Source organism: Aythya ferina (assembly GCF_964211825.1).
Source record: "Aythya ferina genome assembly, chromosome: 17".
Taxonomy (NCBI): Eukaryota; Metazoa; Chordata; class Aves; order Anseriformes; family Anatidae; genus Aythya; species Aythya ferina.
In genome coordinates, this window is record NC_140316.1 from 12,968,396 (window position 1) to 12,993,849 (window position 25,454).

Genomic DNA, 25,454 nt, shown 5'->3' on the forward strand with positions numbered 1-25,454 from the left:
TGGGGAGAAAATTCGGTTTTGAGAGAAAAACAGCTAGGTTTAAGAGCTCTGCAAACACAGAATCTAAATCTTTTTACACAAAACACTGCTGAGCTGGGGAAGTCCTCTTCCAGCCCCGTATAACACAGTACCCAGCCTGAGGCAAACCTCCCTCTTCCCGTCCCCCGCCCGCCCCTCAGCCGACTGAGGGAAGGCAGCGCTGCGCGGGCGGAGCTATCGGGGGGCCTTGGCCCCGCCCGCGGGCTGCCCCGCCAAGCGCCTGTCAGGGCAGCGGCGGAGGCGGCGTCGTGTGAGGGGCCTGCGACGGCGCCATTTTGAAGCGGTGGCGGCGGCCCCGGTCCCCTCCGAGTCCCCTCCCGGTCTCTTTTCGGTCCCTTTTCGATCCCTTCCCGGCCCCGTTTCTCCTTGCCGTGCCCTCCCGCCGCCGCCGTCATGAGCGTGGTGGAGCACGTCCGGGAGATGGCCTCCGCCGGGCTCCACTCGAACGTGCGGCTCCTCAGCGGGCTTCTCCTGACGATGAGCGGCAACAACCCGTGAGTGGCCCTCCCGCCGGCGGCTGAGGGGGAGGCCCGCGGGGAGCCTGGGGGCAGCAGACGAGGAGGAGGAGGGCTCAGTGTTAGGGCTCTCCCTAACTCCCCAAAGAGTTGTTTGAGGTAGTAATTAACGCCGGAATCCCCTTCTGAAATCCTCACAGTTCATCGTTGTGAGGGGTTGTACCTGTTACCCAGGGGCCCTGCCAGTGCAGCAAGGGAGCATCAGCAGCTGGGAGTTGAAGGCAGACAAAGCAAGCTTCACATGCTTTGGAATCCCTTTGGCTCTTAGCTGAACTCAGTCTGTTTGCGTTTTTTTCCTAGGGAACTGTTTTCACCATCTCAGAAATACCAACTCCTCGTATATCACGCGGATTCTCTTTTCCATGATAAGGAGTATAGAAATGCTGTCAGTAAGTACACGATGGCCTTGCAGCAGAAAAAGGCTTTAAGTAAAACTTCAAAAGTAAGACCTTCTACTGGGAATGCTGCATCAACCCCCCAAAGCCAGGTATTTAAAAACTGACTAATGTGCTGCATAAAATGATCACCACCGCTCTGTCCAGTTAATGTTACTCATTTAATGATGTAGTGTTAAATTGTGGATTTATCATGTCAAATAAACCTGTTTTCTAATGAAAACCTTAATGTGGTCTTGGAACATGAGTTTTTTTATACATGCAATTCATGCTTTTTGAAGACATGAGAACCAACAGTCAGTTGCATTTTTAACTTTCTTGCACTAGACTTTTCTAACATGCTGTAAACGTTTAATGAGGAGATGTTACTTACGTTTTTTATGTGACTCTAATGTGCTTTAATGTTTGTGTTTTATTTCAGTGTTTACCGTCTGAAATTGAAGTGAAATATAAAATGGCTGAATGCTACACAATGCTGAAGCAAGATAAAGATGCCATTGCTATTCTGGATGGGATTCCTTCCAGACAGAGAACCCCAAAGGTTTGTTCTGGCAGATGTTTGTCACAAGTCCTTGGTCAGTGTATTTCTAATCCTTAGGCCAGTAAAGCAACGTACTCTTTGACTATAATAGAGCTTGAAATCTGTATTATCCATCCATTGTCCATTCTTTCTTGGATGTAGTCGTGAGTAGTTTTCATAGGGGAAAGCATGGTTACTCTCAACAAACGCGTGTCACTTCTACCAGGAAAAAAGTTCATATGATTGTAAACTGTTGAGTTACAGCAAGTTAGCGAGTGAGTGCGAGATAACCAAATAATTTGCTCTGGTTTTGAGGTGGGGCTCGAAAAGTGAGAGCCAAGTACAGGTTTAATGTACCGTACTTTATTTTGTGGATGTAGCTGGGCAGAGTCCTAACCTCCATGGAAAAGCTGTATATCACTGAACAGGAAAGGTGTGCTGTCACCAGCTGGAGCTGAAGGGAAGACACTTGTAGCCTAGGCAGTCAGTTGAACTTGCTAAACTATGATTATTAAAGTTCAGCAAGTGTTTTAATATGTTCCTGAGCCCAGAATGTATAAGGAGTTGCACGTCATTTCTTATTGTAGAGTTTGAGCAACACAAGCTGCTTGAAAGGATGAAGACTTTGGCAAATAAAAGGAAGGCCAATGCTCCGTCTTTCCAGTTCACTCCATCCTTCTTAATAACAGTTTAGATAATGCTAAATATTTAGATCCCATTGTGGACTGAGGTGCTAAATATGTTGAGTCTGTGCCTTCTGGCTCTGTTATGTCATAAAGGCTAAAAGATAAAGGCATTAACTCAGTCTGATCAGAGATGTGCACTGAAAGTTAATGCAAAGAATATACAGGCATCGTCTGTAAATGTTTGCCCATTTTTTGACATGTGCAAAATACTGAGATTTCAAGATGTATTATGTCAATACAGAAGAATATAAATTTTATATTGGGACTCAGAATAATCGATTTTAATTTTATAGTATATAGTATGTCATAATGATCTCAGAAAAAAAGCTGGCAATTATAACTTCTGCCCAGAACAGGAGGGAGGGAGCATGTTTGAAGGCAAAGTTGTGACCTTTTCTTAGTGAGGATTTCTTCTTTCTTGTACCTGACACTACTGCCATTTGTGTTCCTTGCAGATCAACATGATGCTGGCAAATCTGTACAAGAAAGCGGGTCAAGAACGCTCCTCCGTTACAAGCTACAAAGAAGTACTGAGACAGTGCCCGTTAGCACTTGATGCCATACTAGGTAGGTTTCTCCATACTGTAAGTACTTCAGCACTAAAAAGTGTTATAATTTGAATTATATTTAGGACTAGGTAATTCACTGTAATTTGAATGCGTTATGGAAATTGTAAAGAACATTGTGACAAACTGCTTCTTTGTGCTTGTCAGGGGATGGAGTTTCTGGTCTTCAGACAGTTAATTTGTATTTAATGTTGTTTATGTTGACTTAATTGATTCATTTTTGTATCTTTCTGAATAGGTTTGCTCTCACTGTCGGTGAAAGGTGCGGAAGTGGCCTCTATGACAATGAATGTAATTCAGAGTATTCCTAACTTGGACTGGCTTTCAGTGTGGATCAAGGCATATGCTTTTGTGCATACTGGAGATAACACGAGAGCAATCAATACCATTTGGTAAGAGTTGAAAGAGCATGATGTAATCAAATTATATTTTATATTTATGTATAATTATATTAAAATGACATTGTATAAATAACAGCTGTTTCTTTTCTCTTAAAGCTCTTTAGAGAAAAAGTCATTGCTGCGGGATAATGTAGATTTACTGGGGAGCTTAGCAGACCTGTATTTCAGAGCTGGAGATAATAAAAACTCTATTCTAAAATTTGAACAAGCACAAATGCTGGATCCTTACCTAATAAAAGGTGAGTAAATCCTAAAAAAAAAAAAAAAGTTTACTTAGTGTAATGATCTGGTGAGTAACATTAGAGTGGCAGATACATGCAAACAAACATTCAGTAGAATATTGAATATTGCTTTACGTGGCTTTCAATTCAGAATTTACACTCCAAAATCGTGTACATTGACCAGTTGCTGGTACTTGCACAGGTCAGAGTAGGTGTTTGTGTTGCCAGTCATTTAAAATTAAAAGGTAGCGTAGCCATTTATGTGGTTTGCCAAAGAAGCATATATTAAAAATAATTTAATTAAGAAGTTTGTTTTTATTATATCTTGTTGTGAATGAGTTTTCTGTTTCTTGATGACTGACCTTCAAACGTTTCGCTTCAGGAATGGATGTATATGGTTATTTATTGGCACGGGAAGGTCGGCTGGAGGATGTGGAGAACTTGGGCTGCCGTCTCTTCAATATTTCTGATCAGCATGCAGAGCCCTGGGTGGTGTCTGGGTAAGATGTTCTCTTTCCTTTCTTACCCTGACCCTCTTGATTTGCTGCATGAGGTGGATTACAGCTGATAGAGTGGATTCAGCTTTTTTTGTACAGAGGGTGCTTTTCTAACCTCTGTGTTCTGGTTTTGGGGCAACTTTAGCTAGTAATAAATACCTATCTTGGTTGTTTTCAGTAAGTCTAAACCTCTTTGAGTTACTATACCTGTTCAGTAGTAATGATATATTAAATAGCTATAATGTTTAATATTCATATTGATTTTTGCTTTTTTTTTTTTTTTAGCTTTTGAAAAGCAGTTTGTTTTTACCTGAACATGTATTTTTAACTTGAAATCCAAGAAGCTCAACAGTTGCTTGTAATCTTTTTTTTTTCCCTCTCTCTTGTAAGCCTCAGTGAATGTGTGCAGGCAGTACATGTTTACAATCCATCTTGTCTTTCCGTAGGTGTCATAGTTTCTATAGTAAACGATACTCCCGTGCCTTATATTTAGGAGCCAAAGCTATCCAGCTTAATAGTAATAGCGTTCAAGCTCTGTTGCTGAAAGGAGCTGCTCTTAGGAACATGGGCCGGGTACAGGAAGCAATTATACACTTCCGTGAAGCGATACGTCTTGCACCTTGCAGGCTGGATTGCTATGAAGGTGAGTGAAGGGAAGCTATTGAAAGATAGCGTTGATGTGGTGGTGATGATTATTGTTGTTATCAAACAAGAAAATAGACAGGAATTCTTTTTTTTTTTCTCAGGCTGACTTTACTAGAAAGTACATTATTATTACCCCCAAAACTATACATTTCTATGAAAAGTGGTTAGATGAGAGATAATAGAGAACATGTGTATTTATAAGAATGATTTTCAAAAAAGATGTTTGTTTTTAAATTCTTTAATCTGGCTATAAAGAGACTTGGGTGTTTTGGGAAAATCAGTTTCAGATGATGATGTGAACTGTGTAGTTAGTTGCACTGGGAGCTTCATTTTGTCATACTGTCTCCTAAATAGGAACAAGTTTATATGGCAAGTAGTTAAGAAAAGATATAAAGATATATTTTCAGAGGAATATGGATTTTCTTGCAGAGTTAAAAGTAATGTTAAAATGTTTTCCTTTTTCATCATCAGGTCTCATCGAATGTTACCTAGCATCTAACAGTATCCGAGAAGCTATGGTTATGGCAAATAATGTGTATAAAACTCTGGGAGCAAATGCGCAGACCCTCACTTTGTTAGCAACAGTCTGTCTTGAAGACCCAGTCACACAGGAAAAAGCAAAAACGTTATTGGACAAAGCACTGACACAAAGACCTGATTACATTAAAGCTGTGGTAAAGAAAGCAGAACTTCTTAGTAAGTTCACTTTTTCCATGTCAACTTACTTACAACATTAATTATGTTTTATAGTATTATGCAGCCTCATCAATGAGAGGAATGTGATGGTGATGCTGCAGCCCAGGGGGTTGTCAGTTCTATTCTGAAGGGAAAAGGACAAGAATTAATTGCATCTTGCAACTGGCATTGCAGCACTTAAAACAATTGCAGGCAAAATGTTTTGACTTCAAAGTATACGTAGTCACGAGTGTAGCAGTTTCTGCTTACAGAAAGTATATTACTACTATCCTTCATGCTGTCACTTCTGAGGGAAGAAATAGTTTCATGTTGTGATGGCTTTTACTGCACACTCTGACTTTTATAGATCTGTCTAAACTATTAATTAAAACTGTAGTTTTGCAAATAAACAGGTAGAGAACAGAAGTATGAAGATGGAATTGCTTTGTTGAGGAACGCGCTGGCTAATCAGAGTGACTGTGTTCTGCATCGAATACTTGGAGACTTTCTTGTAGCTGTCAACGAATACCAGGAAGCGATGGACCAGTACAGTATTGCCCTAAGGTAACCCAGACACTCCAAGGTTGCAGCGTATTTACAAGAATCCATAATCAACTCCAAGTAAAAAGTTGAGCATTGAGTCACTAATTGGTTAGGGCATGCATCAGAGGTAGCTCTACCTCATTCTCCTTTAAAACAGAAACGTAACACAACATGACCTGATAATGAATTAGTTGCTCATAAGGCTTTGAACTGAGAAGTGCAAAATTTAGGGATGGTATTAACGGTAAACATGTCACCAGGCGTACAGCTCCTTTACTGATGAAAAGATTAAGGCGTGGATTTTTGTATTTATTATTAAATTGGCAACTTTAGGATCTGTTCCTTTAGAATAGGAGGTGCTCTATGAGCATGAGCTATTATGTAAATTTAAATAGGTGATTCAATAAAGAACCTAAATGTTATCTTATAAAGTTATGTTAAATGTTACATATTTCGATTTCAAAAAGTTAAACTTAGCTTAAATCTAGCACATTACATCCACAATAAACTCGTGTTGCGTAAATGGATCAGCTATTTTTGTCTTGTAAATGATGCGTTTAGTCATAGTCATTTAAATTTTTATTACTTCCAAATCCTTATAATTAGTGTTGTCTGAAGGAGTTGACTAAGTTTCCTTAAAGACTGTGATGTTTAGAGAAGTGCATTCGTGAGGCTCAAAATGGTTTTGTATAGAGATGTAATACTTGGTGTTATTGTCAGCCTGAGGTGAAGCTGCATCTACTAATTTGAAATTCTTGGTGGTGCTAAACAGGAAGTGCACAAAACAAGATGATTTTTTTCTATTATAGCATTACAAATACAAAAAAAAAAAATACTAAGTTTTAAGTCAATGCTTTCTTTTCCTTTCTTTTCCCTCAGTTTGGATCCAAATGATCAGAAGTCACTAGAAGGAATGCAGAAAATGGAAAAAGAGGAAAGCCCAACAGATGCAACCCAGGAAGAAGACGTGGACGATATGGAGGGAAGTGGAGAAGAGGGGGACTTGGAAGGCAGTGACAGTGAAGCAGCCCAGTGGGCAGATCAAGAACAGTGGTTTGGCATGCAGTGATGGCCTCTCTTACTGAGGCGTGTTTTGGCACATGAACATACCACCGGGGCCATTCTTCTTTGAAGAACTTCAGCTATTTTTTTTTGCAGTAACAGAAGACTTTTTTTTTATAGACTCTGAAACCATTTATAGTTCTATGCATCTCAATGCCATGAAGATTCTTAATGCTTCTTATTTATTAAGTATAAGGGATTAACTGTACTGAAGGTTATTTGCAACTTCTAATTTCAAAAAATCCCTGCTAAAACTAGAAGCATTATAGAATCTAAAGTGCATAATAAGCCTATTGTTTATGATAAGAACTGTCTAAATTGTGTTCAGGGCTAAGTGTGCTTGATTGATTTGTAAATACAGCGGTTTGTATTCCTTTGTGAAAAAGGTTTGTATGTTCCCTTGTTTGTATGCTACCTTTTGGGCTCACACTCCTGTTGAAGTCTGGAGGAGTTGCTTTGGTGTGGCTGAAAGCAGCACTTTTCTCTTGCTGTGTTTGTTGAATTAATTTGTCTTTTTATAAGGCATGTCTTTTTATCTTCTATGTGCTGTAAAGGAGATGTTTGATACGCCACTCGGCTTTGTCTTAGAGGACATTTTTGTAGTTGACCGATTTCTGTGTGTACGGAATTGTACCAATGGTGGAGAATTACAGCAGTTTGCCCAATCCTTACTGAACTCTGTAATTACATAAAGTCTGTACATTAACATTTATTTTTAAATGCTCTTTAGTTTTATTTCAGAATGTTACTAAATGGTTTTTCATCAGTGACTCAAAGCACTTCACATTCAGCATACAGCAATGACAATTAAAATGATATAAAAAGAATTCATCCCTTTCCACATGCATTACTGTAAAAATGATAAAATTATACAAGTATGTATTGTCTTGCTTTTGCCATGTTTAGATACTTCCTGTTCTTGGGAGATACTGTCTGAATTCTTGTGTTTTCCATCACCTTTTGAAGCCAAGTTACATTGCTTTGATTACAGATTCTCAACTTTATCTCCTCAGCATCATCTCTTCCAGGGTGAGCTTCGTCGTGTAATCCAGAAACTCAATTCTGTGGGCTTGGTGTGTGGGAGGAGGAATTACTTTGTGCTCTTACTTTTCTTATAGCTCTGATTTCCGTAGTCTTACGAAAACATCTTTTTATCTTGACAATTTAATTCCTTTTGTATTTATTCTGTTACCACAGTTATGCTGGAGCAGACAGACATTATTACAAGACTAAAAAGTAGTACTGAGTATCAGCTGGAGGAAAAATGCCTGTTTGCTACAAATACATGAGATGGAAAACAAGCTTCCCCCTAATCGTAGAAGTACAATGCAGATAAGGGTAAAATTTCTTTTCCTCTGTAATATGCACTACATGAATTAGAAAAATGCACAACAAAGAGACTAGGCAGTTACTCCTATTGTAGTCTATTTTGAAAATGCTTTTTTATGTCACATAAAGGGAGTCTAATAGTTTATCCATTAAAAAAAAAAAAAAAAAAAAAAACATCTGGGTATGTGTTCTCTCTGGAATTCTAGGGGCTTTAGACTTTCCAAAATATCAAGCTGAGTTATGCTTAATTAAAGAATATATGGGAAGAACAGAAAAGAACAGAACGCTGCTATCTTGGTGATTGAATTGGCATAAACTGTGACTGCTCCTTAATTAAATAAATTCACCAAATGGCTGTGTTTCAGTTAGTGAACACTTAGTTAATTGCATTCTGGTGTATGAGAGGCCTGAAACCCTTTTTTTTCTTTAATGAAGAACCTAAGTGTTTATACTATTGCTGTCTGATGGAAAAAGTATACATATACAAGCAAATTCAAAGCATTTTTTCTTTTTTCACCTCCCTTGTGTTTTCTTCACACTCAAGGTTTCATCAAATTGTATTCCATGTCTGAAAAGTAGGAAGGTTCATTAGCTTTGTTATTTCAAACATCCATTATAGATGAAAGAATATAGTTTTTAATGTTATTAAACTGAAGAACAGGCAAATTTAATTTTTGATGAAAGAAGCATATGAGGTACATGATGTAGATTTTGTGAGCTGCTTGGCCTTTTTGTTCTAATGATTCCTTGAAATAAGTCATTAATCACAGGTGGAAACCACTACTCTTACACATTTTTGTGAAACAACATTTGCATAGAACAGGAAGGCTGAGAACCACAGTTTTACTAAATCATGCTGTAGTGTTTTTGTAGATAACCTGATAACCTCTTGTAGGATAGAGGTGAAACTACAAGATAAATGAGCGTGCTGTGAAGCGAACAGTGTCCTTATGTGCAGCTTTAGCAAACAAGCCCAGGTACACCAGAAAACACCTTAAGATAGCTGTCAAAATGGAGTCAAATCCTTGCTGATTTATTTTTCTGAGAATTTTATTCCTTATTGAAAGTGAAAATTCCAGTGAAAAGATACCTGTAAATAATGCTTCTGCAAGGACCTGGTGTATTAGGATTATATCACTTGTTTGTAGTCTTTGCTAGTAATTGTACTATTTTTGTAGTCTCTAATTGTAGAGAATAAGGAACTTTAAAATGTCATATGTGCCAAAGCATTTGAGATTATGTAGATAGATGTACTTAGCACTAGCTTGAGAATTCTAAAGGGGTTTTTCTTGCCTATTAATGAGCCTTCATTAGTGCTCTACTTTTAGAATGTGATCTCAGGTTTTGCAGAAATCTTGTACTCAAATTTAGTTACTGGTATTCTAGTTTAGAGACTGGAACAATTAGCTAATTCTATGTAGTTGATCTCATTCTGTCCATTAATCATGTGCTCTGCACGCTAGAAGTAAAAATCACAAAGCCAAAACCTGAAGTTCAGGCTGTGTCAAATCTGTGATGTAAGCTCCCAGAAGTGAAGCAATTCTTAGGGGAGGCAAGAAGCTGTTGCCATCCAGTTGTATTTTACAGCACTGACACATCTGCCAGTGCTAGTCTCTGGGTTGGGTAAGGACAGAGTGATTGCTTGAAATCCTGACAGCTGTTTGACGTTTAAATCACAGATGTCATTAACAGGTTCTTAATTCCTGCCTGCTTTATGATAGGCAAGATACAGAAGTGATATAAGGGGATGGGATTTCTTCAAATCTAAAGCCTTTACATAGACTTGGGGATGAGGTAAAAGGCTTAATTTACTGGAATCGAAAAGTATCATGCATCAATGATGTGGCTAGGAATTATCTAAATAATATATGTTCTGTAGCAAGCGACTTGCCAGTGCTTTCTATGATGTGCTGATAACTAAAATACTGGCAGTATTTAGAATTCTGATTTCCAGATCTTGAGAATCTAAGAACTGTGAAGCAGAGATAATGAAAAGAACTGAGGACTGCTGGCCAATATAAATGTTTTTCTCTAATTGAGGTGCTTTTTCCTTTTCTGTTACTGCTGAGTATGGAGAGATTTTTGATTAACTAGGGATTTTTTTTCTTCAATAACTGTCTTATTAGGCCTGTTTTTTTTGTTTTGTTTTATTTTTGTAGTGATTCTTTTCTTCTATCCTTACTTTTCAGAAGCTCAGTGATGTGGAAACTGATCTGTCGAAGATAGAGGCAAGGAATATTTTTTATCCAGCAAACCCTATTTCTTCATTCAGACCTCAGCTGTAAGGAAATCTCAAAGGCTACGTTGTACTGTTGTGGTTTCAAGTTACACAGGTATATTGTAGCCAAATATAAAAAAATAAATAAATAAATATTCTAAATTAATGCAGACTCCAGGGGTTTTAAATTTAGTGGCCTTAGGTGGGATTAAATTTAGTACATTGGTACAACTTTATGTAGTACCCAGTAAAAAGCAATTACACTGCAGTCACTTTTGCAGTAGTTTCTTCATAGAAAGGATTCAGTGTGAGCTTAAGGAATTACTCCCTTACCAGTCGTGTTCCTGTACTGCCCGTTTTGCCTGGGTAGTGGTTTGAAAAGTAATCCTGTAACAAGATTCCTGAAATTCCCTCAGAAATATTCACACTCCTCTCCCATCCTGTTTTTTTTTTTTTTTTTTTTTTTAAATTTTACTTTTTATCTGCTTGCTTTGTGGCCCCACAAAAGGCTGCTTGGTTCAAGGATATTGAGGAGGAGGGGGCTGGGAACTGTGTTGCTGTTGAATTGCTGTGTAGGAGCTTTGCCTAAGGCCCTGCTGATAATTAACAGGTTTGTGACGGTCCAGTGACCAGATCTTGGAGGGAAGGATGACAAGATAGGAAGAATAATGGTGTGGTGGTGTGGAAAGGGAGAGAACTGGGCAGCTGCTGCTGCTCCTGCAGTTCTGCTTGTTTTCAGAACTGGCAGACTGGTTAAGATGTCATTTGGAAGCTGGTCAGGAGGAGGCAGAGAGTACACAGAGCTGGGTGTTTGGGTGCAGAAAAAGAAGGGTGTATTCTGATGCAAACACAGCTTGGTGAAAAATAAACTGTTCATGTGGGGGATTTCACTGTAACAATGTCCAATATCTTTGTATTAAGGAAGACTATTTGGCTAGTCCACATCGATTGCTGTTGATGACAGCAAAACAGAAGGAATGATCTATGTTTTCACTTGCTGTCTCGAGCCTTGCGCATACTTAGCTAACATTAATGCTAATGGCTGTTTAATACTCTATATGGAATGTGCAGGGGAAGCTTTCACCATGGCGGGTCACTGACAGATGTTTACATTGTAAAAGCCTCCATTTCAAACAGCTTCCCTGCTCCCAACCAGCTCCCGGGAGAGGCAAAGGGCTTCGTAAGTTTGGAGATCAGTTTCCTCTTCCTTCTTTCTCTGTCTGCCTATCAAAACGTTGATGCATGCAGATGGTTTGGGGATCTACCAACAGCAGTATAATTCCTGACAGACAGGTTTTAAAAAGGATTGGGTTTTGTACATCTGTCCCTTCACAGGCAGTACCGTTTCTTAAAGGACAATAGATGACATCTGCTGAACTGGCTGTCCTGCTTGTGTCCTGGCTACATTATGTTTAACCAGTGCGTGGCCTGGCAGGAAACAGTGACCTCGCATTCTGAAATTTTACCTTTGATCACTTCAACTTGCTTCTTTTTAGCTGTCAGCTGTCTGTTTTAGAGCACAGTGAGCCTCAGAATGCATGTCTAGAGGAAAAAGAGGGGAAAAAAGCCCACATCCTGAGACTTGGACTTGACAATTTCTAAAATATTTACAGAGAACAGAAAATCCAATTACATCAAAGTCGCCTGATGGGCAGGCAGCAGCACACGATGCTCAGCTAACGAGGGGTTTTGGTGGCTTGGAACATCTCCCGGTTGGGCTCCCTGAGCTGGGAGGGTTTAGCAGTTGGCAGAGGTGAGATCTGTACGCTGGCATCTGATCCAAGAGCTTGGGTCAATCTGGCGGCACAAAAGACTTCGTTCCTGTGTTGGCTGGAGAGACAGCACACTGCTTGTGCATTGCTGTAAAGGTCACTAAGATGCCAGCTCTTTCCCCGAACTATTTATCAGATTTCTGTTGTTCTGCTTTTTGCCTAATGTTTATTATCTAATATATTGTGTTCTCCCTCGATGTGTAGTATGGTTTGAAGAGCTGAAGCTGGTAACTTGGCTTCATCTTGTTGGATACTGAGCGGTTTTCCAGGAAACTTCAGCATGATGACATCAGTAGAGCAAGAACAGCAGCATGCAGATATGAATCTTCTTTACCCTGGTTGGTCTGGGTAAGCTGCAGTCCATATGGTTCTTGGAATAAACGTTTGCAAAGCCTGTCTGCTGGGAAGGCAGCGAGTATCTGCAGTCAGTGACTGAGGAGCTTTTCTGCCTTGGAATATTTGATGGGCTGGTAGCCAGTGATGCTGCAGGCAGACCAAATTGGCAGAAAGCCTAACCTCAGGTTTTGGTTTTTGGTTTTCCTCCTTAGGTCCACAGTGGAACCAAGAAGGAGGCAACGTTCGCGTGGACTGAGCGGGCTGTCAGTCTGGTGGACCTGAGTGATCTGGAATGCAGGTGACTTCCAAACTGGCCCAGGTCATGCAGTTTGTGCCTTCTGTAAGTTCAGTTGTCTCATCTGCTGAAATATCTGTTTAATGAGGGGAAAATCTGGCATTATTCTGAAAAATAGTCCTTCCTATGTTAGCATAAATTCAAGCTGACCTGGATAACTGCTGGATTCTGGTGCTGCTGCTGATTGTTGCAAGAGGAGAAGCTGTGTATGGAGGTGGACTTTAATGTTTCCTCAGCTCGCTAGGACAGCTTTTAATAGGCAGGCAGGAAGGTGGCTCCAGCTAACCACTGTTCTGCAGAGGATGTCACGCAGCAACTCAGACAATTAGATAAGGCTGCAGGATTCTGTTGAATGTTCACTTCCCTAACCAAAATGTTGGGCTCTAAGAAGTTTTAAGGACCTTCCACCCAGTAACACTCCATCCCTGGAAATACCTGAGTTTTTGCAAAAGGGGCTGAACTCTTCCCGTGCTGTGCTTTGATTTCAGCTTTGTTCTTGCTGCCTCTATTGTCTGAAAAGAGCGAATAGGAAGCAGGTTGGTTTGATCTCCCTTTGTGCTGTGATCTGCCATCCGTGCCATCAATCCAGAGGTTTTACACGGCAGAAAGAAGAACGTGCACCATCTGGCCTTACATGGGTGTCGAGACACACACAGGGGCTAACCTCACTTGCTGCTGGGCTCTTGGCCTTGGGAAGGAAACTCCCAAAGCTCCTGGGCATGGCCTGAAGGGAAACGTTGCCTGCTGCGGGTGAGGCTGCTCTTCATCTCCCCTGCCCTGAGGGAAGGGAAAAGTGTGTGTCCTATTTCTAACCCTGGATTAGCCCTAGTGCCAGCCCCGTGATGGCTGCATTTTCACTAGGATGCTAGGGAGAGGAATTGAGTGGTTCTGTGGGACGTTGCCAGTGGGGCTTTCACTGAGATGGAAGTGTCCTGATGAGGACTTCAAAGACAAATGGCAGCTGGTGAGGGGAGGAGGCGAGCTCTTAATTATGCTGTAAAAAGCAGGGCAACAGCAACTCCATTTTGTGAAAGGCCGGATGGTGTTAAGTCTTTCAGCGTACATCTGTCAGAAAAAAAGCCCTCGTGCTTCGCATGGGCTGAGGACTGCCTAATGAGCGTGTGGAACCTGATTAGCACAGGAAGAGCTAAATGCTGAACTGGTCTTACCAGTGCAGCTCCGAGCGCACGCAGAAAGGCAGCGTAAGGTGTCAGAGCAGTTCCAGGAAGAAAAGAGAAGTGTCCCAGGGAGTCTGTGTGCTCTGGGGTCAGCGTCAACTGGAGAAAGGAATTTTCCAGGACTTTAGGTGCTTGAATTTTACTTCAGCACTTTTATTATCTCTGCCCCTCAACCCAAACTAAGGGAACATCTCGTTCCCCACTGCTGTGGGCAGCCACCAGCAGCACTCGCCTTCCTCTGTTTGTTCCATGCGCTGATACAGATCTAGTGCTGCGCAGTGTACACAGTCATTCTTCGGGCTAGTTTTGGCACGTTACGTGCAGCTTTTTGCTGTTTTATTGCGGAATCTGATTGACACAACGCTGGGATGTCGGTGGAAATGTCTGCAGTGTCACTCTGGGAGATTCCGTAATTCCGCAAGGCAGAGAACTTGTTAAAGCAGGCTCGGGGTGCTTTGGGAGCTTGGCCTTGTTTTCTGAGAGGCCAGCTGTGGTTTGCAGGCATCGTCTGATGGGCTGGAGACTGAGTCAATGCTGCAGCCATTTCCTTCTGGTTTTCTTTTTGGTCCATGAAACGCCTGGGAGCTGTGTTGAAGAGCAGCACGGTTTTGGCAAGCAATCCACACCCAGTCAGTGCTGCCTGGCAGAGGCTGAGATTTCCAGCACCTGCCGGTTGTTTGTGAGCACGGGGGGGTGGATTCTCGTGTTAGCAGTTCAGCAAAGGTACAAAGCCTCGTGGTGGATGTCCTGAGAAACATCGAGTTTGTTCTTCCAGGAGCGGAAAGGAGGCACATTGGGGTGAGCTCAGGGGTGGTGGGAGCTTTTTCTTTTGTGCCCCTCTTTTGCTTGGTGAAGGTTGGTCTCAAACCTCGACTGAAGGTCTCTGCTAGTGCTCGAGTCCTGCAGGAGGGCGATGATAAGAGAAACTGATTTTTAAGGTACAAATTCTGTCTGGGGTGTCGTGCCTCACTGAATGCAGGGCAGGGCAGGAACAGGCGCGAGACCAAAGCGTCGCTGTTTTGCAATCACAATGCGCTGGAGCTGTGTGACTTGGTTCTGGATGCATGAGCTGGTTGCAGCTTGATTGTTAGCCTCTGATGTTATCTCACCCCAATAGTAAAGCAGTGTTCTTTGCCTGCCTCAGTAGGAAAAATTGACTCTGCCACCTGCAAAAATAGCATGGGTTTATAGCAGCCCAGGCTTATCAGGTCTGGGGATTTTGTTGTTGTTTCTGAAGTCTATTTCAGTTGATTATGGCAGCTCAGTCTCAGAGAAACACTGAGCTGGACACGCCAAGCAGCTCTTGGAGGCTGGCCATTGCTGAAGAGCAAGACTAGAGAATTTTACTTCTCTTAAAGCTGGTGATGTCAGCAAAATCCTGTGTTATTCCTAGGATTATGTGCAAGTGGGAGTTCGTACTGCCTCCAAAAGATCTAATTAAAAGGGAAGTTTCTGGGTGCTCTCATGATTTTGCGCATTCCCTTCAAGCTGCTCCAGGAGGCTGATGAAGATAACTCTTACCATATGAATTCAGGTCCCTCTGTCTCTATTTAAACACACAGCAGGGGCCTTGACCTTGTTAGGCAGACAGCTGAGCCTGCTAAACCCATGTCAGAAGGCTTCTGAGCACTCCGAGCTTGGTGACTACTGATCTTGCAGGGTTTCTTCAGCAGCAGTAGAGCTGACCTACATTTTCCACCTCAGCCCCTGGTTGCCGCTCTCGATGCTGCCCCACTTAGCTTAGAGCTTTCTGTGCAGCGTCCCACGGGCTTTGCAGAGCCTCAGCTCTGGGCTGCAGTTAACTGCTTCTGAGGTGTCCGTGGCTGATAGCAGAACCTGAGGCCATGACTGCAGTTAGATTGGTTCCCTTCGGTATTGATTGTGCATCTTTGGTTTGGGCATCGAATGACAGCAGCAGGCTTGTGTTAGATTGCTGGGGACAGAAGTCAGCCGGTGGTGGGGAAGGTGTGTGGTGCTCTGGTGGAGTTTGGTTTAGAGCAGCTGAATCGTTGGGGATGAAATGTTCTAAAACTGTCTTCAGGTGCTCAGGGCTCTGCAGGCTGAGCAGAGGGTGGGATGCTCTTCTTCATTCTGTGGCTTCTGTGGGCTCGGCCCGTAGATTTTCCTGAGGCTCTTTTTCAGAGCTGAGGTTGTGAAACAAATGAGCTTTCTCCTCTACCAAGTGCTTTCCTCATTTCTCACCCACCAGCCTGGGGGTGGCCGTGGGTTCGGATCTTACGCAGTCACATTCACCTGGCTGGGAGACGGGGCTGTTTTCTGCCCCGTCCTGGAGCTTGATGTAATTTGCCCGTAATTCCTGAGGGTGCCAGGAACCATTTCTCTTCCTTCCACAGCTGTCAGAGTGGGGCCCATCCATGCGGTGCTTTGGAGGCAGGGCTGTGCAGCGAGGTGAGGAGGAGGAGGGGGGCGATGAAGCTGTTTATCTCAGCATCTCTTACCCCACATGCTCTCGCACTTGAGTACCTAGCAACCCACTGAGCTTCTCAAAGTTTTCTCTATGTGGCTGTACTCCAGAAGTGCTGCTTGCAGTTCATTTGGGGACTAGTTATGCTTGCAGATCATAACTAAAAAAAAAAAATGTTTAAAGCTAAGTTAAGGGTTTGGTCTCCGTTCACTTCTCAGTGCTGTGCTGTCAACGCAGAAATGCTGAAACCATCCTTGCACCATGGCAGCAGTACGGAGTGGAAGCTGAAGCTGTTTTCTGAACAATGAATTAATTGTCAACAGCACCGATACCAAATGTACAGACTGGCAGGTATTCATAAAAGTAGAAAAGAGGGCATCAGCTCAGCTGGGCAGCAGGAGTAACTTTTACAAGCTGTTGCTACACTGTGTGTGTGTGTTCTGAGAAACTGGACTTCAGCTGCCTGTAGTTGATAAAGACAGCTTTGTTTTTCTCACCATTTCCTGAACACCAGCCTAGAGATGTTTGCTAATGGGGCAGTTTCTTCCCTAACGGGCTGAACAAATGATTTTAATTGTTTAGCTCAGGTGTCTGCGCAGTGTAATGGACAGCTGCTGTTTGTTGGCCTGTGCTGGGAGCAGCTCCGGGAGGTTATTTGGTGACAGTGCTGTTGGTGTGCGCAGGAGCCTGTCTATAAATAAGGTGGAGGGAAGAGCTGCAGCTGCAGATAAAAGCTGTGCTGAACTCGGTTCTGACAGCCTTGGCCCAGAGGTTAGGAGCAGAGCTCAGCTTGCTGGGAACAACACTACCATAGTAGGAAGCAGCCTTCTCCTCCAGCCCTATGTATTAATGCAGCGCCGACCATCATATAGCGGAGCTCAGCCACGGAATTCGGCTCTAGTATTTTTAAACCTCGTGCTGTTGTGTTTGAAGGGGCTCAGACATGTCACCTAATTTGGGTAACGCTGTTTGCTGGCGCTGTGCTGGTATCATGGGCTAGTTGGAGAGGCATTACAGTTAATTTAAAACGCATTACTCCCCTTTGAAGTTGGCTGAAGTTGCAGAGTTAGAGAGGCTCTGCTTGTGCCCTTACTTCCCTCCTCTTACTCTAAACAAAACGTAGTTTATGGGAGTCAGAGCAGAGCATTACAGGACACTTGGCTAACCCAGCTTTTACCCTTTGGAGTGCTTTAGCCTTGCCTAACGCTGTAACGAGGGCTCTGATGCTGTGACCTGGAGGGACCTGCACTGCTGCAGCATGCTTACCAGCAGAATTGCCTAAGTCTTGAGGAAGGGAATAAGCCATGACTAACAAAAGCAGCCATAAGCAGGCTGGTCATGGCTTGTAGCAAACACACTCTTGGTTAATCTTCCTTTTGCCTATGGAAGGTGGAAGGGGCCAGCAGCTACTGAGGGCTGGGGCAATTTAGGAAATAGAAAAGGACAAAAAATAGAGATGGTAGTTGGGAAAGAAATGTTTATTTTAAGTTTCTCAGAGGGATTTACAAACAATGGAGCATTTTAAAAAAAATTGAGTGATCAAAGTACTTGACAGTGTCCCTTAAACACACACACAAGCCCCTGGACAGAGGAAGTCACACCAGCGAGGAGGTCAATACTGCTGGAAGAGCAGCTGGCATCTGCATAGTTCTAGAAGGAAAGATTGCAATGCTGTTGGTGCAAATATGTGTCATCCTGGCATTAATATAAGAGCACGCTGAAGTATGTACGCATGTACCTGCGGAAAACAAAGTGCATAAAATAACACACAAAGTATGTATTGTAGAATAAATTTATTTACCTGATACAAATGAAACTAGGTGTGATGCTTCTTACTGTCAGCATGTAAATAGACAACTGATCTTATTTACAACTTCTAAAGGTCATACATGCAGTTGTGGTAACTGGCTAAATCATTTGCTGCTTTCTAAATAAATGCATCACAATATTTTGTATTGCACCAACATCTGTCTTACTGCCTTAGATTTAAATAAGTTACATTACAGTGCAAAACAGGTTGATTTGCACACATGATAAAAAAATCCAAAGGTATGAATTGGAGGCTTACAGTTTAACATTCATCTGTAATCTTTTCAATGAGTTTTATAAATAGGATAGCATTGTACATAAGCTGTTATAGAGTAGTATGTTTGGATGATACAATACAGAGATTTGTCTACAACCGAAGGCATGCAGTTTTGATATTGTACATTTTATAAACTGACATTTTACATACAGGAATATGGAAAATTGGCTGACAGCTCGGCGATTCTTGTTCAAAGATAAACAAACTCTTCTCCATGCTGCACAGAACCCAAACTTCTCTGGAGAGAGTTTCCAATTCTGTAACTATATTGCACATTTGTACATCTGAAGTCCTAATGGTACCACACATTTCTTCCACAGAGAACACAATGAGTTTTGTTTTTAGGGAAAGCAAAGAATCTTTACACATGATACATGCAGAAGTTTTGGTAGATGTGTTGCTAAAAACACATGCACGCAACAAAACAACCTTACATTTCTGCAAAATTGTTTAGGAAGCGATTACTCCAGTATTGCTGAAAAGGAAAGAAAGAAAAGGAAACAGTTAATAAAAGGATGAATGCAAAGTATCATTGTAAAAGCAAGACTAAGATCAACAGTGACAGAAGAAAGAATGTTAAGTCTGATAACAACTGCTCTGTCATTGAAGGGACACTCTCAGGTTACTTTGTTCTTAAAGCCCAGGACACTCTGGATTATGTCTCAGCTCTTCTGAATTCAGCAGAGCTCCCTTTATCATCAAAGTCAGCACCTTCTCCAGAAGACCATAAATGAAGATGAATTGAGGTATGTTTGGATAGCGTTTGCATTTCTTTGCCTGACTAGTGGTAATAGTAAAAAGTAAAGGGAGACTCGTCTGTCTTTCAGCTTCTTATAGTACCCAGTTTGAGCTATTTTTTTCCCCTTTAAAATAAATAATCTTGAAGAGTGTTCTTTTAATCGAGGCATTATAGTGCAAGTTTGGCCCTGAAGTGACCTAACAATGTCCCTTTTTTAAGTTACGCAGCTTATTCTGGGAAGCAGTAGGAAAGCTCCGAAGAAGTCGTTAAACTACACAGATTAATGCGTAGGCAAAGGGTAGAGTACAGTATAACTACTGGACTTTACCCCTAAAATACAGCGTAAGGTTAGCCTTGGGTCTGGAAAAAGTGTACTCTGATTGCCTAGAACTAAAGGGTGGCTCTTCAAAACACTGCTTAACACTAAAATTTAGGCTCTCCTGCTAGGATTTGAGAATGCATAATATTAATGTAATTAAGGATGTAATTAGCAGAGATTAGGGAAACAGTTAATGGTTAGAAGTGCAAGAAGGTAAACAAGACAGGTGCAAGAGACAGACAATTTTGTATCAGTTTTTACCTCCCTTCATCTCAGCAAATTTAACCATCTTTAAGCAGTTTACCACATATATTCTGTGCATCAGCTGTGTTCTTCGAACAGTGACAGAGGACTGCTGTACTGCATTTTATCATCAGATTAAGAACTCATTTTCTTACCATGAGCTTTCTCCAGAACGGCCTCTCTACAACCATCAGCTTTGCAGCACTGTGAGAGACTGGGATGTATTTTTCTGCAGCTTCTTTCATACTGATTTATTTGCGGTAATGCTTTGAGAAACCAACCATGGACTAATTTTAGTGCCTGGATACAGGCAAGAAGGAGCAGCTTGAGTTGTGCAGCTCAAAACCAATACTTTGAATCACTGCCATTTGAAAGCTGAGAGCACCTGGGGCATGACAAAGATAAAAGCCCTTGTTTCCATGTTGCTGGCATGACTGCAGCTGCTTGACCATCCTCTTTGCTCTGCTTTGGACCAGCCCACAGAACACTGAATTCAGGAGGCACTGCTGTCATAGCAAAACCCACTGGTTTCCTAGCATAAGCTGGGATCCGTCCTGGTGTTTCTCACATATGGTACCATCAGTCACAATCAACGTTAATCTTACACACCCCTCACTTGCTAGAAAACAAGCAAGGTGTGAGGAATTCAGAAGACCAGAGAGATGAAGCTCAGTGAGATGAGAGCAAAGGGAAACAAAAGGTATGAAGTTTATCTTCTAAAGTTGAGATGGGAAATAAAACCTGAAAGCCCACAGCAGAGCAATTTTAGTGCTGGGTGCTTGACCACAGGGGAAGAAGCACATGGTAAGTCTTAACGTTTGGCCAGTCCAGACCACACCAGGCTAGCCTGCATCTTATAGCGGCAACACCTGGAGAACAGAAGTACTGAAGTATAACAGAAGTTGCCACTGAACCAGCAATAATGAAGTACTGATCATAGGGAACCCTACTGCTCCATTTCTGCAAAGAGGTCTAGACAGCAAGACCAGGAGACATCTAAAAAATAATAAAGAAAAGCAAGGTAGGTTAAGATTGCTTGGGCTCTTTAAGCATACCCTACAAAACCAGGCTCCTGAGGTTGCAGAAGCAGTCAGGAGGGATAAATGCCACTCCATTCACCCACCAACAGCCTAGCTTTCAAAGGTAAACTCCAAGAAACAGAAGGCTCCTACTGCAAGTGAGACCCTGAGATAACTGATACAAGTGAGCCCTCAGCAAGATTTGTCTTCAACATGCACAACTGAGTGTGCCAGACAAAGATTCAACAGAACGTGTCAAAAGACTGAATTTTAATTCATCCATTTTCCCCTTCAGTGTCTTAGAGATGGGCAGAAAGGTGTTGTATGCAAGAATTATTATTTTGTGTAATAGACAGGAAAAGAACTGTACAAGAATTCCTCTCAACTACTGCCACATACATGGCTGAGAAAAGCACAGCAACATGGGTGCTCTGGAGGTTTACACAGAGCCATTGCTCAAAGATTCAGTGGCTATTCCTGCCCCCTTGAAAAAATCTGGCCACAATTCTATTGTTTCCAACAAATGACAATGGACTTGGATATATTTTGATCTCAAGGAATTCTAAATTACATGACCTGTAAGTTTCCTGTTTGAAGGAACAGAAGCAAGCCTTAAAATGCTCAGTTAGTATTCAGACAGCATCTGACTGGTGCTGGCCATCGGTTTTGTGGTATGCAAAACATCCAGGTTGGCAAAGACAGGTTCCTTCTTACATAGAGGGCATTCAAGTGAGTTCACCGCTTACAGTTCTACAAAAAACCTCTTACATCATTTCTATCTCCCCCTACCTGAGTCACTTCTGCATCAGTTAAAGTATATCAATGTTTACATAAACAGGGAGTATTCGCAATGCAGTGGACTTTCAAATCAGGTCTGTATTCTGAGGCTGGCATGTATATCTGAAAGCTTGAAACCTAAAGGATTAATCTGTGCTCACTGGATTCCAGCAGGCTCTAAAAGAGCAGAGAGGAAAATGGTAGTTAAAAGCTACGAGGAGTAAGAAAGCTGTTTGAATTTGGTTATTAAAGCAGATTTCGAGCCAACACAAGATAACACAGCACCTGCTGCTCAACAAAGGCATTATGACCCTCGTACAATTTTCAAAGACTATCCTGTGAAGCCAAGACTGTTCTTTTGTCTTTTTGTATGACCACTGTTCAAAGTGTTTCCGTTCATTGGAAACAATAAGCTGCTTTTGCAAAGAGGAGCAGAGAAGCACCTGCACATTGAGCACTGTGTGGATTATTCCTAGAGAAGGGCTGGTGTGCTCAGAGGAGGACAAAACCTCAGAGTAAACCAGCACCTGACCATGAGTACTAGTGTTCTGCACACTAAACATTCATATGAACACCTGTCATTGTCTTAAGTTACAGATTTATCCAATTTTATCTTGAACTTAAGACAAAGCTGTAGGATCTTGGGGTACACTAAGGCTCCTGGCTGCTCTAAAACAAGCTCTAAAATGCACTAAAACAAAAGCAAGCGCTTTACCTTCAGAATCAGTAATTTCAGCTTCACACCATAGAATGAGAGTCTAAAGTGGTGATAATAATGTAGCACAGCAGAATTTGACAAAACACAGCATGGGAATGAAGGAAATTACTATTTATTCTTCAACATGTATACAGCATACGCTATTTTACAGCAAGTCACCACTGGCATGGTGAAATGGAAGAGAAATACTCACTTTAGTCGATGAAAGTTGGAAGGCATTGGAGAAAAACACCACAGTTAGGACTGTTAATGACTTACACGTTGTTGATACAGGACTGAATTTGAAAACATGCTTTAACATTTACCGTAATAATGAAGGTGGTTAGTGCCACATTAAAATAAAAATAGTTCTATACAATATGTTCAATTTGGTCATGTGCTATTTACAGATTTTACAAAACACACACACGAGCTTGTTACTTCAAGTCAGGCTAACAACAGGCCAGCAGAGTAACTCCATGTATACAACTTAGCATTAGTGCCCTAAGTGTAGGATATCCAATTTCTAGCTATGCAGTGCAAGTTATTTTTCCAGGTCTCATTACAAGTTTTGATCTTAAAGGGGGAAGAAAAAAAAAAGATCTGACACATGTAAGTAAGGTATTAAAACTCAACTTAAACCCTCTTTTGGAATTAAAACAGACTGTGTTGGTTAAAAAGGCTTGGTTTAGATTTAAGTAGACAGAAGAAAACCTCCCTATCCCTGCATCATGGGCAACACTGGCAAAATAAGGTCTGTTACAATAAAAATACAATAGACACTTAAATAAATAATCTTTAAAAAAAACTGTGTGTTGAGAATATGGAAGAACCCCAGGAGGCTGCACCTGGAATGATATTTTCTGCACGAGCAAGATTAGGCATACCTCATACAGAAACTGGTGTAAACAAGGACAGTCAAGAACCAAGAGCAAGGGAGCAGGAAGAGGGGATACAGAAGAAATCCTGACCAAGGTAGCAGTACTCTCTACCCAGTGCAGAAAGTTCGGCTTATGAAAAAAATAAAACCTGACTGTATGACAAATTAAGTTGGGATGATCATGCAGAAGACAAACAGTTACATGCTTTTTTTCTTTTTTTTTTTTTTTTTTTTAGTTTCAGACAACACACATTCATTCCCTAAAATCTGCTGCCAATTTAGTTTGATAGTGTCCGCTGGCTCAAAAAAATTTACTTTTTTTTTTTACATGATGAATAGACTATTGAACAGAACACTGTACATGCTTTTCATCTACAAAAAAATTGCATAAAATAGTGTTAGTTCTCTGTACATGTCAATGGACACTTTAACTGTGTATAAAAGAGGAATATATTGCCCCCACTGAAGTCAGAAAAAGCAAAAAACCAAAATCTAGAGTATGAAACCTCCATCACCGGCAAATATGTTCATGTGAAAATTCAGCAGAAATAGACAGTTGCTCTAAACAATAAAAAAATTGATTAAGTTAAACTTTTTCTTTCAATGTAAAACTGTCACCATGTCAGTCAAGACCAGAACATATCACTAAAGTTAGTGTCTGTGCTGTAAAGCCAGATAACCAAGGGCATAGTAATGAACACAAACGGCCAGGAAACTCCTTCGGTGCATGCTGACAAAGAACACGGTTTGGTGGCAGGCCGCACACTATCTTTACCAGGTTCCAGGTAGTTACGGGCCACGTATTTAAGTGTTTCATCCAGCAGAATGACAGGTAGTGAGATTTTCAATACCATCAGCCATTGCGTCACATTCAGAGGTGTGATCTGGAAGATAATCTGAAAGAAAAGCCAAGTATTACACCTCTGCTCCTCCTCCACCCCTTGCCTCAAGCTCCTGACAAGTTTTTGCTCCATCTCCAAGCTCAGGGATGGGGATATAGAGCACTTACTGGCAGCGGTTCCACGTAAAGGATAAGGAAGTGGAGTGACATGGACAAGCAGATAGCGCCCACCAGCCAGATATTCTCCCACGGGGGCATCCTCATTAAGGACTGGTTTTCTGACAGACTGCAACAGAAACACAGTACGTGTGTGTACGTACAAGATACCAATAGGAAATTCAGTACATCAGAAAAGAGCTGGAAAGAGCAGCAAGGCAAGCCCCAGTTATCCCAGTCATGAAGGAAAGGACACCAAAGCATGGTTTAAGTAAGTTACAACTTTAGATCACCCTGGAAGACTGCTTCACAGAGTGACCACAGTTCAGTCTCATGTTTGTTTTTGAAAACTTTTGTGCATTCTGCCCATTCCTGACCTAATCTACTTTTTTTTTTTTTTTTGCTAAGACCCTGACATCCTCTCCACAGGTGTGGAGAGGGAACGCTGGGTACAACAGCGTGAGACAGAATCCTCCTGTCTGTCAGCTGCTGGGGCCCTATTTCTCCCTCCCCATTTCCTCCAAAGGTCAGTTATAGATTGGAATATAGAGGGGGCCATGTACTTGCACCTTCTTCATGCTTATTCTTTAAATCCACTCCAGATTCAATCTGCAGAGGAGTCTGAGATACAGAACACCAAATGTAGAGCAGTACCTTACTATGTAGGACTACCACAGCACACTTAATTTTAAAAACCAACTTTAAAGTGACCTCTAAGCTATTTGAAGAAAATACCCTTGACATTGTGCTACTTAGTGGTTTCCATTTATAATAACGTTAATTGGCTAAACCCACACTCCCTTTGGGCAGGAAAAATTATTTTCCATATCTTCAACATTCTTATTTTAGTTCTCCTTGATAATCACATGGGAAGGATAATCTGATTAATTAAGCTCAGATTAAAAGTAACGGAAAATATGTCAGTTGCTTATGCTTAGTAAAGTGCCAGAATGAACTGACAGAATTAAAAATACACCTTATGATAAGGGATCTCAATTGTTATCTGAGAGTCATTTTGTTTGCACTGCCAGGATTTGGAAAGGAAGTATGACTCATTATTCGTTGAGCTGTCCACACACTCTGAACCAAGCTGCATAGAAGGTGGGATTTTGGATAAGCTACGCAAAAGCTTTGCTTTCTGATGTGGAGATACGAACCTGTTGAGAGCATTGCACATCTCTATGGTGACAAGTACAGAAAGAGCCATCGTCATTGGATACGGAGACTCAAACACCACACAGTCGACACCAGAGAAGTCAGGGTTGTCCTCTTTGCACTGCAGAAAATGGCTCTAGAACAGAAAAACGTGAACTCATTTCTACAGCTCGTTAACTTTTTAAATGTAAAATAGGCTATTAGAAAGTAATTAGTATCAGAAA

The 25,454-nt window shown here is 41.5% G+C and overlaps 2 protein-coding genes across 11 annotated transcripts in view; one reads left to right on the forward strand and one right to left on the reverse strand.

The window, feature by feature from the left end:
* The first annotated feature begins 257 nt into the window (after positions 1–257).
* On the forward strand, positions 258–18,297 carry ANAPC7 (anaphase promoting complex subunit 7). 9 transcript variants are annotated; one of them, XM_084491410.1, is made up of 14 exons: positions 262–533; positions 855–1,041; positions 1,371–1,490; positions 2,611–2,722; positions 2,960–3,113; positions 3,219–3,361; positions 3,726–3,843; positions 4,287–4,483; positions 4,957–5,181; positions 5,574–5,724; positions 6,583–9,888; positions 10,284–12,432; positions 12,633–12,760; positions 12,849–18,297. In XM_084491410.1, the coding sequence occupies exons 1-11, from the start codon at positions 433–435 to the stop codon at positions 6,770–6,772; spliced, it is 1,698 nt and encodes a 565-aa protein (XP_084347536.1). In that variant the 5' UTR covers positions 262–432; the 3' UTR covers positions 6,773–9,888; positions 10,284–12,432; positions 12,633–12,760; positions 12,849–18,297. The 9 variants fall into 9 exon arrangements, with proteins under 9 accessions (XP_084347541.1, XP_084347536.1, XP_084347537.1 ...); XM_084491411.1 differs by having other exon boundaries at positions 12,633–12,747; positions 16,512–18,297; XM_084491409.1 differs by having other exon boundaries at positions 10,284–10,427; positions 11,384–12,432; positions 12,633–18,297.
* Positions 17,779–25,454, reverse strand: part of ATP2A2 (ATPase sarcoplasmic/endoplasmic reticulum Ca2+ transporting 2) — a 44,707-nt gene continuing 37,031 nt past the window's right edge. The window contains exons 18-21 of one of the 2 annotated variants that reach the window (XR_014684331.1): positions 25,233–25,366; positions 24,088–24,205; positions 22,413–23,974; positions 17,779–18,879 (exon numbers count right to left, since the gene is read on the reverse strand). Coding sequence is in view for 1 of the 2 variants with exons in the window: in XM_084491403.1 (XP_084347529.1) it covers positions 18,866–18,879; positions 23,854–23,974; positions 24,088–24,205; positions 25,233–25,366 (387 nt within the window). In the remaining variant the exon portion in view is untranslated. The remainder of the gene's footprint in view (positions 18,880–22,412; positions 23,975–24,087; positions 24,206–25,232; positions 25,367–25,454) is intronic. The other variant, XM_084491403.1, reaches the window with a different exon arrangement.

What these genes read in the sequence shown, in the direction of transcription:
- ANAPC7 (XM_084491407.1), top strand. Translation starts at nt 433, where the DNA reads ATGAGCGTGGTGGAGCACGTCCGGGAGATGGCCTCCGCCGGGCTCCAC. An exon ending in CCAGACAGAGAACCCCAAAG is followed by an intron (nt 1,491 to 2,610) that starts GTTTGTTCTGGC and finishes TGTTCCTTGCAG; the next exon opens with ATCAACATGATGCTGGCAAA. An exon ending in AGAGCAATCAATACCATTTG is followed by an intron (nt 3,114 to 3,218) that starts GTAAGAGTTGAA and finishes TTTCTCTTAAAG; the next exon opens with CTCTTTAGAGAAAAAGTCAT.